Here is a 13,531-nt window from a genome sequence, read left to right as displayed (position 1 = left end):
CTGTCTTACTTTTGTCTCATTTCTCTTGGATTAATTATGTGTCTTTGTCAGTCTTCTATTTCCCCACCCCCCTTAGGTGATTAGCTTTAATTCTGTTTTATTTCTTTTTTAGAAGATGTTCCAGGTCAGTGGTTCAAATATTTTTGGTCTCAGGACCCCTTTGTACTCAAACAACCTCACGTTGAGGATCTCAAAGAGCTTTAGTTTATGTGGATTGCATCCATTAATATTCATTATATTAGAAATTAAAATTGAACAGTTAAAAATATCAATTATTTTAAAAATAATCATTACAATCCATTATATAGTAACATAAATAAAATGTTTTATTAAAAAGCTATGTTCCTGAAACAAAAAATATCTAGTGAGAAGAGTAGCATCATTTTACATATGTGGTAGAGTTCTTTGATTTCTGTCTTAGCAGCTAGGTTCTCCTATCTACTGTATTTAGTCTATTGTGATATCACATATCATGTCACCTCTGGAAAACTCCATTGTAAATCTGTGAGAGAACTAGAGTGAGAAAGGAAAATAGCACCTGAGCATTTACTGTGAAAATAATTTTGACCTTGTCACCCCTGAGAAGGTTTAGGACAAGTCCGTGGGTTCTGGGTCATATCTTGAGAACTGATGCTCTAAAGTTTACAATATGCGTTTTTAAACTTGTTGCAGTATATGTTTAAACAGTATTATTCCATTTTAGTTATGACCCTTAGAATAATATATTTCCATTTCAGCTCTCCAACATTTGTGCTATTATGACCACATAATTTACTTCTATTTTTACTATGAACTCCACAATAATTTTTTATTACTTCACTTTACACAACCGTCTTTTAAAGAAATTTAAAAATTAGAAAAGAGTATCTTTTATATTAGCACACATACCATTTCTGGCACTTTATTTCTTTGTGTAGATCCAAGTCTCCATCTGGTACAGTTTCTTTTTGCCTGAAGAGTTTCTTTTAACAATTCTTTTAGTGCAGTTCTGCTGATGATGAATAATCTTGGCTTTTATTTTTATGAAAAAATTTTATTCCACCTTCATCTTTGAAGGATACTTTCACTGGACATACAATTCTAGGCTTACATTCCCCCCCCCCCCCCCGCCATTTAAAGATGTTGTTTGATTGTCTTCTGGCATGCATAGATTTTGACAAGAATTCTGCACTAATTCTAACCATTGTTCCTTTTTTTTTTTTTTTTAAAGATTTTATTTATTTATTTATTTGAGAGAGAGAGAGTGAGAGAAACAGCATGAGAGGGGATAGGGTCAGAGGGAGAAGCAGGCTCCCCGCTGAGCCGGGAGCCCGATGTGGGACTCGATCCCGGGACTCCAGGATCATGACCTGAGCCGAAGGCGGTCGCCCAACCAACTGAGCCACCCAGGCGCCCACCATTATTCCTTTCTATGTAATGTGTCTTTTTGCTCTGATTTTAAGTTTTTCTCTTTATTGCTGATTTTCAGCAATTTGATTATGATGATCCTTGAGGTGATGGTGGTGGTAGTAGTGTGCGCACGTGTGTGTGTATGGGTGTGTGCTTATCCTTTTGGAGTGTTTGGAGCTTCTTAGACCTGAGGATTTATAGTTTTCATCAAATTTGGAAAATATGCAGCCATTATTCAAATATTTTATCTCCCTCTCCTTTCTGTACGACACTCCAAATACGTGATGTTTGTTACTTGATTTGTGCCTATATTACTGAGGCTTTTCTCTTTTTTTTTTTCTGTTAGAGAAAGTCTGTGCTTTGGTAGAGCATTTTTTTTTTTTAAGATTTTATTTATTTATTTGACAGAGAGAGAGAGACAGCGAGAGTGAACACAAGCAGGGGGAGCGGGAAAGAGAGAAGCGGGCTTCCCGCCCAGCAGGGAGCCCCATGCGGGGCTCAATCCCAGAACTCTGGGACCATGACCTGAGCTGAAGGCAGTCGCTTAACCAACTGAGCCACCCAGGCGCCCCGAAAGTCTGTGCTTTGGTTTGTTTAGATTTTAACTCACTAATTTTTATTTCTCCAGTGTCTACTCTGCTGTTAATCCCATCTAGTGAAATTGTTCAAGTATATACTGTATAAGTATATGTTGTATGTTTTATTCCTGAAGTTATATTTGGTTCTTTTTTAAAGATTCTGTTCTTGTTTTATGTTCATTATGTTCTTGTTTTCCTTTAAATACTTGTATATTGTTTGCTTGTTCTATCAAATCTTTCCTGGTAATTTTGTCTGAATGCTGTTTTGGACAATAGGGAATTTTGGACAAAATTACCTTTGTCTGGTAATTTTGATTGAATGCTGGACATTGTGATAGTACATATTTGAATGTCTTGATGTTGTCAGGCAATTAAATTACTTGTGGATTAATTGGATCTCTTTGTGCCTCTTTTTAAGCTTTGCTGGAATGAATCTTTAGTACTTTCACCCCAGAGATAGGTCAGCCTTGTCTCTAATGTGTGACTTCTCTGGGGTCTCCACAGAATGCTCTAGGTGATCACCAACAACTCTCCACTCTGACGTGGTCTGAGTTCAAAATGTCTCTCCATCTTCTGTGAGCTCTAGAAATTGTTCAGCTGACAACCCTGCCATCATTCTTTGCCAAAGTTCATGCAGTGTCCCTTGATGTATGTGTATCCTATTGCTTAGCAAAGACACAAGTGGACCCCTATATAGACTTAGGGAGCTCTTTTTCTACATCACTTGCATTATTCTGGAATCCTGCTTCACAACTTCCAGCTGTCTCAGCTTCCCAAAATTCTGATCTCCTCCTCAACTCACAAAGTTGCCAGGATCTGTTCAGTTTTCATCTGTTTTTCCTGTAATCTGGAAATTGCCTCCAGGTAGAATGCCAGGACAATCAGAGGGCTTGCCTTATTTGTTTCTCTTTTCTCAGAGATCAGAGTCTTGTGCTCCCTATCGTCCAAAACAGGCGTTTCATATATTTTGTCTAGTGTTTTAGATGTAAGAGTCTAAGTCTAGTTTTTATTACTCTATCATGGTTGGAATCAGAAGTCTATTTTGAATTTTTAAGTATTTCTTAGGCCATGACACTCTCAGTTTCCTTGACCAACAATGACCCAGAATATAAGATGTTGCCATGCTATTGTCTTTTAATCTGTCTTCCTGAATGACTTATAAGATGGCTGGCTGGAGCTAGAACTTCCATTGTGTAACTGCATAGAATATTATGTCTTGTGTAGAATATTGTATTTCCATGTGAAACTTACTGCCACACATGAGGAGCTCTACATCTGTGAACTTTAAACAATGGAGCTTTATACTTCAGATTCCAGATTTTAAATTATATCCCCATCCCTAATTAAAAAGCATATCACTGGAAAGTTTTGTAAACTATATTGAATTTCTCAATCCATATGTCTCCTCTGGCTTATGAACCTCTGCATTTCACAAATCACCACTCATAGTAGATGACTCATGGTTTGAAAAACATGGGTTTAGATGGCTCAAGACTTCAACATAATAGGTGTTGAGTAAACATATGTGGTAATTCTACACTTGGAATTCCTTGATTGAAGGACCAAGTAAGTCGCTAGCTTTTATTGTCAAGAACTAAGAAAATCCAAGTAAGAGTGACCCAAAGCCCACTTGAAGTTTCTTGCTGAAAGAAAACTGACAAGATTATTTCTAGATTTGACTGGAGAAGAGGTTAGAACTGAAAGTAGCTATGAGGACCCTAAGGCCTCAAGTTGCTTTGAATTTTCTTTTTTGAAAAACATTGTTTAACTTCCAAACTGAGGGGAAGAACTGCAAGTGATTATTAAGGTTTCTTTTTCACGACCATACTCATAAGCTTGGCCAATACAAGGTATCTGGGGACTGAGGGAGGGAAGAATTAGGAAAAGGTCAGGGAGCTAGGGTTGCGTGGGCCACCACCATTGCATGGGCAGCTATTTCACCACATGCGGAATGAGTGTGTTTCAATTTGACCACAATTCTACAAATAGATTATTTTGTGGTTTGGGGACCAAAGGCCTTAAGACATAGCTATTTAAATAATCATCGAGGGCGCCTGGGTGGCTCAGTTGGTTAAGCGACTGCCTTCGGCTCAGGTCATGATCCTGGAGTCCCGGGATCGAGTCCCGCATCGGGCTCCCTGCTCAGCAGGGAGTCTGCTTCTCCCTCTGACCCTCCCCCCTCTCATGCTCTCTGTCTCTCATTCTTTCTCTCTCTCAAATAAATAAATAAAATCTTAAAAAAAAAAAAGATTTAAATAATCATCGAATGATTTCTTTTTTTTTCCTGAGATGGTTATAGAATTGGATCTGATTTATTTTTCCTTTTCAGTAAATGAGTCCATAGACATTAACCCCCAAACAGAATGATGTTTACATGCTGAAAAGTATGTCAATCAGCTGTGGTCTGGGCTAAAAATAACCAAAAGTTCTAGACAATAGAATACTTTTCAACTGGTAAAAAGAATGAAGTGGATCTAGATGTTCTAACAGGGGGAGAGGTCAGAAATATTTTTAAAAATGTGTGTTCTAGGGCGCCTGGGTGGCTCAGTCGGTTAAGCATCTGCCTTTGGCTCAGGTCATGATCCCGGCGTCCTGGGATCGAGCCCCGCGTCAGGCTTCCTGCTCCTTGGGAGCCTGCTTCTCCCTCTGCCTCTCTCTCTCTCTCTCTGTCCCTCATGAATAAATAAATAAAATCTTAAAAAAAAAGAAAAAAAATAATACATATAATGATTAATAATGTATAATAATATATACATATAATGATTAATAATGATAAATAATACATATAATGATTAAGATAATTCAATATTTGTATTTAAAAAGCTCTGTTCATATGTATAAATTGTATATAAGTAGATGCATTTTTAAGGTAGCTTTAAAAATGATACATATGTTGGTATATAATAGGAAAATCTGGAAAGAAACAGCTATTAATGAACTACTCAATGTTCAAAGTGTTCCCTTTTGGGGGAGGGATGGATATTTATCTTTTATTTTATATACTCTTTTGAATTAGTAGTTTAAAAAGCTCACATTTATTGAACTTTTATTTTGAGCCCAGAACTGTGATAAGCATTTCAAGTGCTTAGCATTGTCTTGCTTACTCTCATAACTGCTCTAGAGTGTCTGTATCGGAGGTGCCTAGAGGTGGGAAGTTGCCAGGAGAAGGGAGCCAGGTATTTGCCTTGAGCTATGTTTGCACACCAAGCACACTATTGTTATCCAGGTTTTGTGCTCATTTAGGATGACTTGGTAGGGGAAATGCTGCCAAGTAACATCCTGCTGGTAATACCTCTCATAATAATCCAGAGAAGTAAGTACTACTATTATTCCATTTTAGAGATGAGGAAATTGAGGCATGGATAGCTTAAGTAATTTGCCCAATGCCTCACAGCTAGTAAATAGCAGAGCCAAGATTTGAGTCCCTGTTAAAATGCATACTTCAGGCTCTTAATTTAGATTTGTTACAAGATAATAATAACTTAAATTTAAATCATAATTTAAAAAAATTTCAGAAATTCAAGTGGCCAATCCAAAAAAAAAAGTAGTTTTTAGTATATTCTAGAAACAGAGATGGGAAAAAATATTTTTGGAACATATTATCACTGGTAAGGGTGGATATCAAATTAGAACAAATACCTAATATGTTAGGGAGTACTGCTACTAAAAGTCAAATGTGGCTTTTATTTGTAAATTTTCACCAAAGATTAATTTATGTGACTGTCTGTTTTTACATCCTCCCCCCCTTTTAAACAGGAGAGATTTACAAATAGTGTTTGAGCATCATGGAGCCTTTAGGTTCTACGTTAATGGCAACTTATGCCCACCCTAGACCAACACCGACCAACTTTCTACCAGCCATCAGTATTATGGCATCAAGCTATAGGGACCGCTTCCCCCACTACAATTTAACCCATACCTTGAGCCTTCCTTGGAGACCAAGTACATACTACAAAGTAGCCTCCAACTTGCCGACCTTGGGTCCGTACTGCACCAGATCTCAGAAGGTGTGCGAGAGTACCATGCTTCCCTTTGTTTCCAATAGAACCACTCTCTTCACAAGGTATACTCCTGATGATTGGTACAGGTCCAATTTAACCAACTATCTCGAATCCAACACTTCCCGACATAATTCAGAGAGACTAAGGGTAGATACATCTCGCCTGATTCAAGACAAATATCAGCAAACAAGAAAAACTCAAGCAGACTCCACCCAAAATTTGGGAGAACGAGTCAATGACATAGGATTTTGGAAATCTGAAATCACTCATGAGTTGGATGCAATGATTGGAGAGACAAATGAACTCACTGATGTTAAGAAAAAATTGGAGAGGGCTTTGATGGAGACAGAAGCCCCTCTTCAGGTAAATATAAGACCTTATAATAAAAGACACTACATATTTGTATGATTATAATCCACTAAGTGAATTACTGTGGTTATTCTCTGTCAAATTATGCTTCACTTCACCTATAGAAGCCAACGTCCTATCAGTTCATCTACAACTACTTTCAGTAGTTGGTAAAACCATGACCAGTTTTACACATCCTACAGAACAACCATTTAAGTAGAATGAATTCTGAATGCAAAGCAAAGGAGGTTAAGTAGAGAGACACCCTCAGGGTCCACAGTGTTTTATGGTAAGAATGCCATCTACCCATTTATTAAATAGGCTGCCTGGGCATTGCTGTCCCTGGATTATTGTATATAATATTTGAAGGAAAAAAGTACTATTCTTTTAATCTGTGTCATGAAATGCCTCCTGTGCATATGTTATGATTCCTTTTTAGGGCACAGTGAAATGATCAATGAGACCATCTTAGGAGATGGGGTGAGTTTGATTGAATAGAGAAATGCGCCTGAGGTTAAGCCAGTTGTTATGGTCATGGAGGCAGCATTTTAGTTTGTTGCTGGCCTCTGGCTACTGCTCACCCACCAAGTGTGTGATTGGGGGAGGGGGCTCCAACCCCATTCCACCCACCACCATTGAAAGAAGCCATTCTGTAATTTGAAGATGCACAAATTACAGAAATCAGGAAGTGTATATATATTGATGAAGCAAACACCATTTTTCTTCATGTTTGTATGACTTACTTCCCATGTGATAAGCATTTGCAGTAGGTCTTTATTATGACATCTGTAGCAGAAGAGTTTAGAGAATTAAGGAGCTAGAAGTCTAGTGGGTTGAAGAGTCTGTTGGAGACCCCTGAACGTTGTTATTTCTTATTGCACACTCCCACCCCGTCCCCCCACCAAACACAAGCACACAAAAATACACACAACCTCCAGAAATCCTAAGAAAGGATTTCTCAAATGATGTCCTTTTAAATTAACTTATCATTAGATGTTTTTCAGGATCGGAAGCCCTTCCATACTTTCTTTGTGCTCTGGCTCATCTTGAGGTTTCCTGGTCTATTCTGCACCCCACCTTACCCACTCCACTTTAGAGTATCCTTAAAATGATAGCCACTTGCCCTCTGAATTTCCAGAGGACTTCAAGTTTCTTCCTTTCAGTACTCCTCTTGGTGATATGGGTCTAATTTGTATTTTTTTCTGCAATTCTTGTCCAAATGTTCCTCTGTGTTCGAACATTTACTATCAGCACAGTGTAGGAAGGTCCTGATTAAAATTAGAATTAGTCACATAAACAGAAACGTCTCAAAAGGGAAAATCCAGATGATCAACTAATATAAGAAAAAAAGTTAAAATTCCCTAATAAAAATGCAAATTAAATCAATGAAGTATCCATCTTTGGCCTATCATATTTGCAACAGTAGAAACTGATGATATCTAGAATTGGCCAAAGTGAAGAAGATGGATACTTTTCTATGTTGCAGGTAAGATGAGTAGAATTCTACTAGACTTGGGTTAGTAGAAACTTACAAAAAGCAGATTAGTAATATACATGAAAATAATCAGAGTTCCCCTCAACCCATGAATTCATTTTCTAGTAAATGAAAATATACATTCATTCAAAGATTTTGTTCAACAATATGATGTCCACATTACAGTGTACATACTATTATATTTTATGCCGAAAACATTAACATTATACAGTCATTCCATGTCATGAAATAGTCTTTGAAAAAAGTGTTTTAACATTTGCATAATGTTCTTTCATACATAATTTATTGTTAGCAATCCAAGCTGTTTTCCACTCGAGTCATTAGCATACTTTGTCTCAAAGAATATTTTATGACTGGGGCCTACCATTTAATGTCAATCCTAAAAAGCATAATAAAAAATTGCAAGGACAAACTGTGATAGGAATATGGCTAAATCATTTTCTACTTTTCTATATTTTTTCTTTTTAATGGATAAGGCACATTATTTTTGTAATTAGGAAAACAATAAATGGTACTTAAAATAATCACTTGGATTTTTGGCTACACAAATATTTTGGCCTCTTTAAAGATAATAATTTGTTTCTTCCTCACTCATCTCAATAGAAAATATTTGGAAATAATGTTTCAGGATATTATTTCTGTAGCAGAAATTAATGCTAAGTAATTTTCTCCAATGTTAATTTGTAGGAATCAAGTAGATGCCATATGCTTGATTTTGTCACCTTTCCAAATTAGAATTTTTTTCCAAATCACTTTGAAGAGTGAACTCTACCTTTTAACTAGCAATAAGGATTTACTTAGTTGTTATGGTGGGTCTCATGCTAGATTTCCCGCAAAATGGCTTGAAAAGTTGGTAAATTGGTATTGGGAGTATCTATTGACTTGTTTTAGAACCAAATCCTTAGAGCTGCTCATCGCTGATTTTAGTTACTTTGTATTAGTGCTTTCCATTATTTGTGTATCTGTAGGTAGCCAGAGAATGTCTATTTCATCGAGAGAAGAGAATGGGGATTGATCTAGTTCACGATGAAGTGGAAGCCGAACTGTTGACGGTAAGTACAGTCAATAGCAAGAAATGTAGTTGCAAACATGTGCTTAATGTGTAGAAACAAACAAAAATTATGTTATATGAAGCCATTTATAAATAAGTTATAGTATCAAATGTTTATAGCATTTAGAAAAGATTTTTTTTTTTTTTTGGTTATAAAAGTAATAGATGTTCGTTCAAAAGATACAGACTAGGATAAAGAAAGATAAAAATCATCTGAAGCTCAGTTGGACAGAAATCACTGTTAATTTTGGAGAATTTCAGTTTATTCAGAGAATTTCAGAGAATTTCTTTTTATTAATCATACTTAGACACCACCCAACTAAAAGACACACAAACATGTCTTCAAGATTAGAATTATACTGTATACATAATTTGAATAGTGCTTTTTTTGATGGATAAATGCTCAACGATGTTTACTCTTAAATATGGTTGTAGGGAAGGCAGCACCATTCTTTTTAAAGACTTAATTTTTTTAGAGCAGTTTTAGGTTCACAGCAAAACTGAGGGTAAGGCATAGAGATTTCCCATACAGCCCCTGCTAGGGTACAGCTTCCCCCATTACCAACATCCCCACCAGAGTGGTACATTTGTCACCATTGATGAACTTTCTTTTTGAATAGTTAAGTTGTTTCCCTATCTCAGTCCCCCTTTGGTTTTCTTGCTATTATAATAACACAGCTGTGTACAAAAATATTATTATTGATAACTGTATGTATTTCTGATTATTTCCTTGGAATACTTTTCAAGAAATGTAATGGGTGGGTCAAAAGGCAGATGCTTTTGGGAAGTTTTGCTCTATAGCCAAATTGTCATCCAGAAGCTGAGAGTCATATGCGCACTACTATGCTGATTCTCCTGCTAGGCTCCCTTCCATGTCCACCAATTAAATGTGACTTAGGTCTAAGTTCTCTGGCCTTCACTTGCCAGACTTATTCCCACAAGATCTGTGCCATTCCTTAAGATTTCATCCGCTTCATGCTTTGGCCTTCCTAATCTCTTTTTCAGGCCAGACACTCTATTGTGCATTAGTTCTGTGTCCCTAAGTCCCTGTCAAATGAATTTATGTTGGAAAGCCTGCTACCCCTCCCCGCTTTTTTGGTTCATATTCATGAAGCCTGAAAGTGTACTTTCCTTCTACCCCGATGCCTTCCACCTTCCCCTTCCTACTGATGGTACCAAGGTTCTCCTGTCACTTGTGGCATGGCTTGCTGACTATCTTCACCCTTTGTAATCAGTTTCCAGCTCCTGTAAAATTGTTCCTCTCCTTTCCATTCTGTTCTCTCTTACCATTGTTCAAAACCATCCTTTCCTCCTTCAGAACTGGTTAATGCGAAATCCCCAAATATCTTCCCTTCACTTGGATCTCTACTACCATTACCACCAGTGGTTCGAGCCGCTAAAAACTCTCCCTTGACTCCCTAATTTCTATGACCTTCCATTGTCTGGCTCTCACTCCTTCTCAGTCCCATTTCCTACTCTGACTTGCTGAATTTCTGCAGCAGGAAATCAATTCACTATCCTTGAACCAGCATGGCTGGGTCCCACCTGTTTGCCTTTCTGTGATTGGTCCTTGGTTAAAAAAAAAAAAAAGAATCCTTGGTAAGAAAGTAAATGTGATGAGCTAGCAAGTTGGTCATCAGTAATATTATCCTCCTAAATCATCAGGGTCCCTTTTAACATTGCATTAAATTATTTTTAGTGACCTATTGCATTATGGATGATAAGCAGAAGCTTTTTTTTTAATTTGCTCTTTGCTTTCCTCTACTGCGTGATTCTCTGAAAGAAATATGCATGGAAATAATAAATTCAAGAAAGTTCTGGCCACTACAAAGAGGCTATGCAATCTATTTTGTAAAAGCCACAGTACCTATTGCTGCCACATGAGTGATTAGGAACAAGACCCCAAATCAAGTAGCTTTATGTGGATGGGTTGATGCTCTGCTGTTTCTTCCTTCCCTGCCTCTGATGAATCACCCATCTTGAAATAATCTGTAATCTACTTTGTCATTCTAAAGGGGGAAGAATTTACCAGCAAATATCCTTTGGCCTCTTCTTCTCACTGATCCTGAGATGTTTGTATCAAGTAAATTATACATCAGTTCTAACAATTCTTAACTTCATCAGAATATCTCTTGGTATTTACAAGACTTTTTCTTTTTTTTAAACTTTACTACTTTTAGTGTATTATTCTAGCTCTCAAACCTGGCTGCACCTTAGAATCACTTGAAGAAGGTTTTAAAAACATCAATGACTGGGTCCCACACCCAGAAATTCTGATTCAAATCTGGAGTGGGGACTAGGCATTGGTATTAAAAATATTCCCCAGATAATTTTAATGAACAGCCAGAGTTCAGAACCACTATAAAATATTGTTGATAGGAATTAATGAAGACCTAAATGAGTGGACATATGTGCGTGTATTGGGAGACTTAAATAGTGTTAAGGTGGCTGTACTTCTCAACATGGACCATAGATTCAACAGAATCCTTGTCAAAATCCCAGCTGACTTCTTTGTAAAAACTGACAAGCTGATCCTGAATTTCACATGGAAATTCAAGGGATTCAGAATAGCCAAAATAATATTGAAAAAGAAGAAATTCAGAGGACCCACACTTCTTGATTTAAAAACTTACTACAAAGGTTACAATACATGAGACAATAAAGATAGACATATAGATCAATGGAATAGAATTTGAGAATCCAGAAATAAACCCTCCCTTTTACAATCAATTCGTCTTCAACAAGGGTGCCGAGATGATCAATGGGAAAGGAATACTCTCATGAACAAATGGTGATTGGAGAGTTGGATGTCTGTGTGCAAAAGACTGAAGTTGGACTTTTACAGCACACCATATATAAAAAATTGAATAAAAGTGGATCAAAGACTTAAATGTAAGAGCTACAATTGTAAAACTCTTAGAAGAAAACATAGGCATAAATATTTGTGACACAGGAGTAGGCAACCATTTCTTAAATCTGACACCAAAAGCACAAACCGCACACAACATAAGAAAAAAGAGATAAACTGATCATCACTAAATGACAAACTTGGATGCTTCAAAGAACATCACCAACAAAGTGAAAAGAAAATCCATAGAATGGAAGAAAATCTTCTCAAATCATACATCTGATAAAGGACTTGTATCCATAATATATAAAGAACTCTTGAAATTAAAGCTAAAAAAACCCCAAATAACCCAACTCAAAATAGGCAAAGGATTTGAACAGAGAGTTCTCCAAAATGAGTATACACATGGCTGATAAGGACAGTAAAAAACGCTCATCATTAGTTCATCAGGGAAATGCAAATAAAACCACAATGAAATACCACCTCACACCCATTAGAATGGCTATACTTAGAAACACAGATAATAGCAAGTGTTGGTGGAAATGTGCCGGTTGGGATGTAAAGGATGCACCTGCTTTGGAAAATGGTTAAATATAGAGTAGCCATATGATTCAGTAGTTCTACTCCTATGTATCTGCCCAGGAGTAAGTACATACCTACACAAGAACTTGTACATGAATGTTCATAGCAGCATTATTCATAACAGCCATTTAGAAACAACACAAATGTCCATCAGCTGATCAGTGACATATAAAATGTGGTGTAGCCATACGGTAGAATGTTATTTAGCCATAAAAAGTGCTAAAACATTCTACTACATGGATGATCCTTGAAAATTTATGCTAAGTGAAGCAGTCAGGCACAAAGGACGGCACATTGCAGGATTCCATTTCCATGAAATGTCCAGATTAGGGAAATCTATAGAGACTGAGTAGATTAGTGGCAGCCTCAGAGAAACAGGCTCAGGAGATTGGAAACGGGGTGACAGTGAAAGGGTATGTTGTTTCTTTGGAAGGTAATGAGGATGTTCTACAATTGGTTCTGGTGATGGTTACATAACTCTGAATATACTGAAAACCATTGAATTGTACAGTCAAATACGTGAGCTCTATTGTACATGAGTTATATCTCAATAAATCTATTTTTTAAACAACCACCACCACTGCTTTAGGGGTTTAATATTTTCTAGACCAGTAGCAGAGGTTACTTTATCTCAAAATAACTAAATCTGCAGTTAAAGTAATGGTTTGTCAACTGAGGGGTGCCTTGATCATTGCCAATTAATTCAAGTAATGAGTGTATCCTTAGCTTACTCAAAGTAGTGATATTAGCATATCTTTTAACCAACACTGGTCTAATTTTTTTGAATAACTAAATAAACATTGGCAAAGAAAAGAAGTAGCCTTAAAAGGCCTGCTTTTGAAGAAGGTGGCCACATTGAAATATTTTCTCATGAATTCTGTTGACTTTTACATTCAATCAGTGATATTCACCAAATTCTTATAGAATGGCTTCTCTTGGGGGATTGATCAGGGTACCATCTTTTTGGTCCTCCTAGACTAGGCTAACTCCTTGAACTTTTTAAAGCCAAATGAACCTTGAGTACAGATTAATAGATAAATTAACAGTGGGAGACAATTCCGAAGGTAGGCATTCCCTATTTCCATGAACCCTTCTGCCTCCAACCATCTGATATTTATCATACGACATTATTTAAATTCAAATATAGAAATTATTGTTGAAGAATATTTTTTATAACAAGAGTCTCATTAAATACATTTTTTTCCCATTAAAGTCCCGGACATTCCCACTACATGCCTT

The 13,531-nt window shown here is 36.8% G+C and overlaps 1 protein-coding gene across 1 annotated transcript in view; it reads left to right on the top strand.

Moving 5' to 3' along the window:
* The first annotated feature begins 5,752 nt into the window (after positions 1–5,752).
* The window catches only part of TEKT3 (tektin 3), a 31,699-nt gene continuing 23,920 nt past the window's right edge, over positions 5,753–13,531 (top strand). Inside the window, exons 1-2 of the mRNA XM_034989282.1 lie at positions 5,753–6,331; positions 8,780–8,863. Coding sequence (XP_034845173.1) covers positions 5,753–6,331; positions 8,780–8,863 — 663 coding nt within the window. The remainder of the gene's footprint in view (positions 6,332–8,779; positions 8,864–13,531) is intronic.

Source organism: Mirounga leonina, unplaced genomic scaffold, assembly GCF_011800145.1.
Source record: "Mirounga leonina isolate KUSES-001 unplaced genomic scaffold, KU_Mleo_1.0 Mir_488, whole genome shotgun sequence".
NCBI lineage: Eukaryota > Metazoa > Chordata > Mammalia > Carnivora > Phocidae > Mirounga > Mirounga leonina.
The sequence above is the reverse complement of the archived record's forward strand: the minus strand, read 5'-3'. Positions and strand labels throughout refer to the sequence as shown.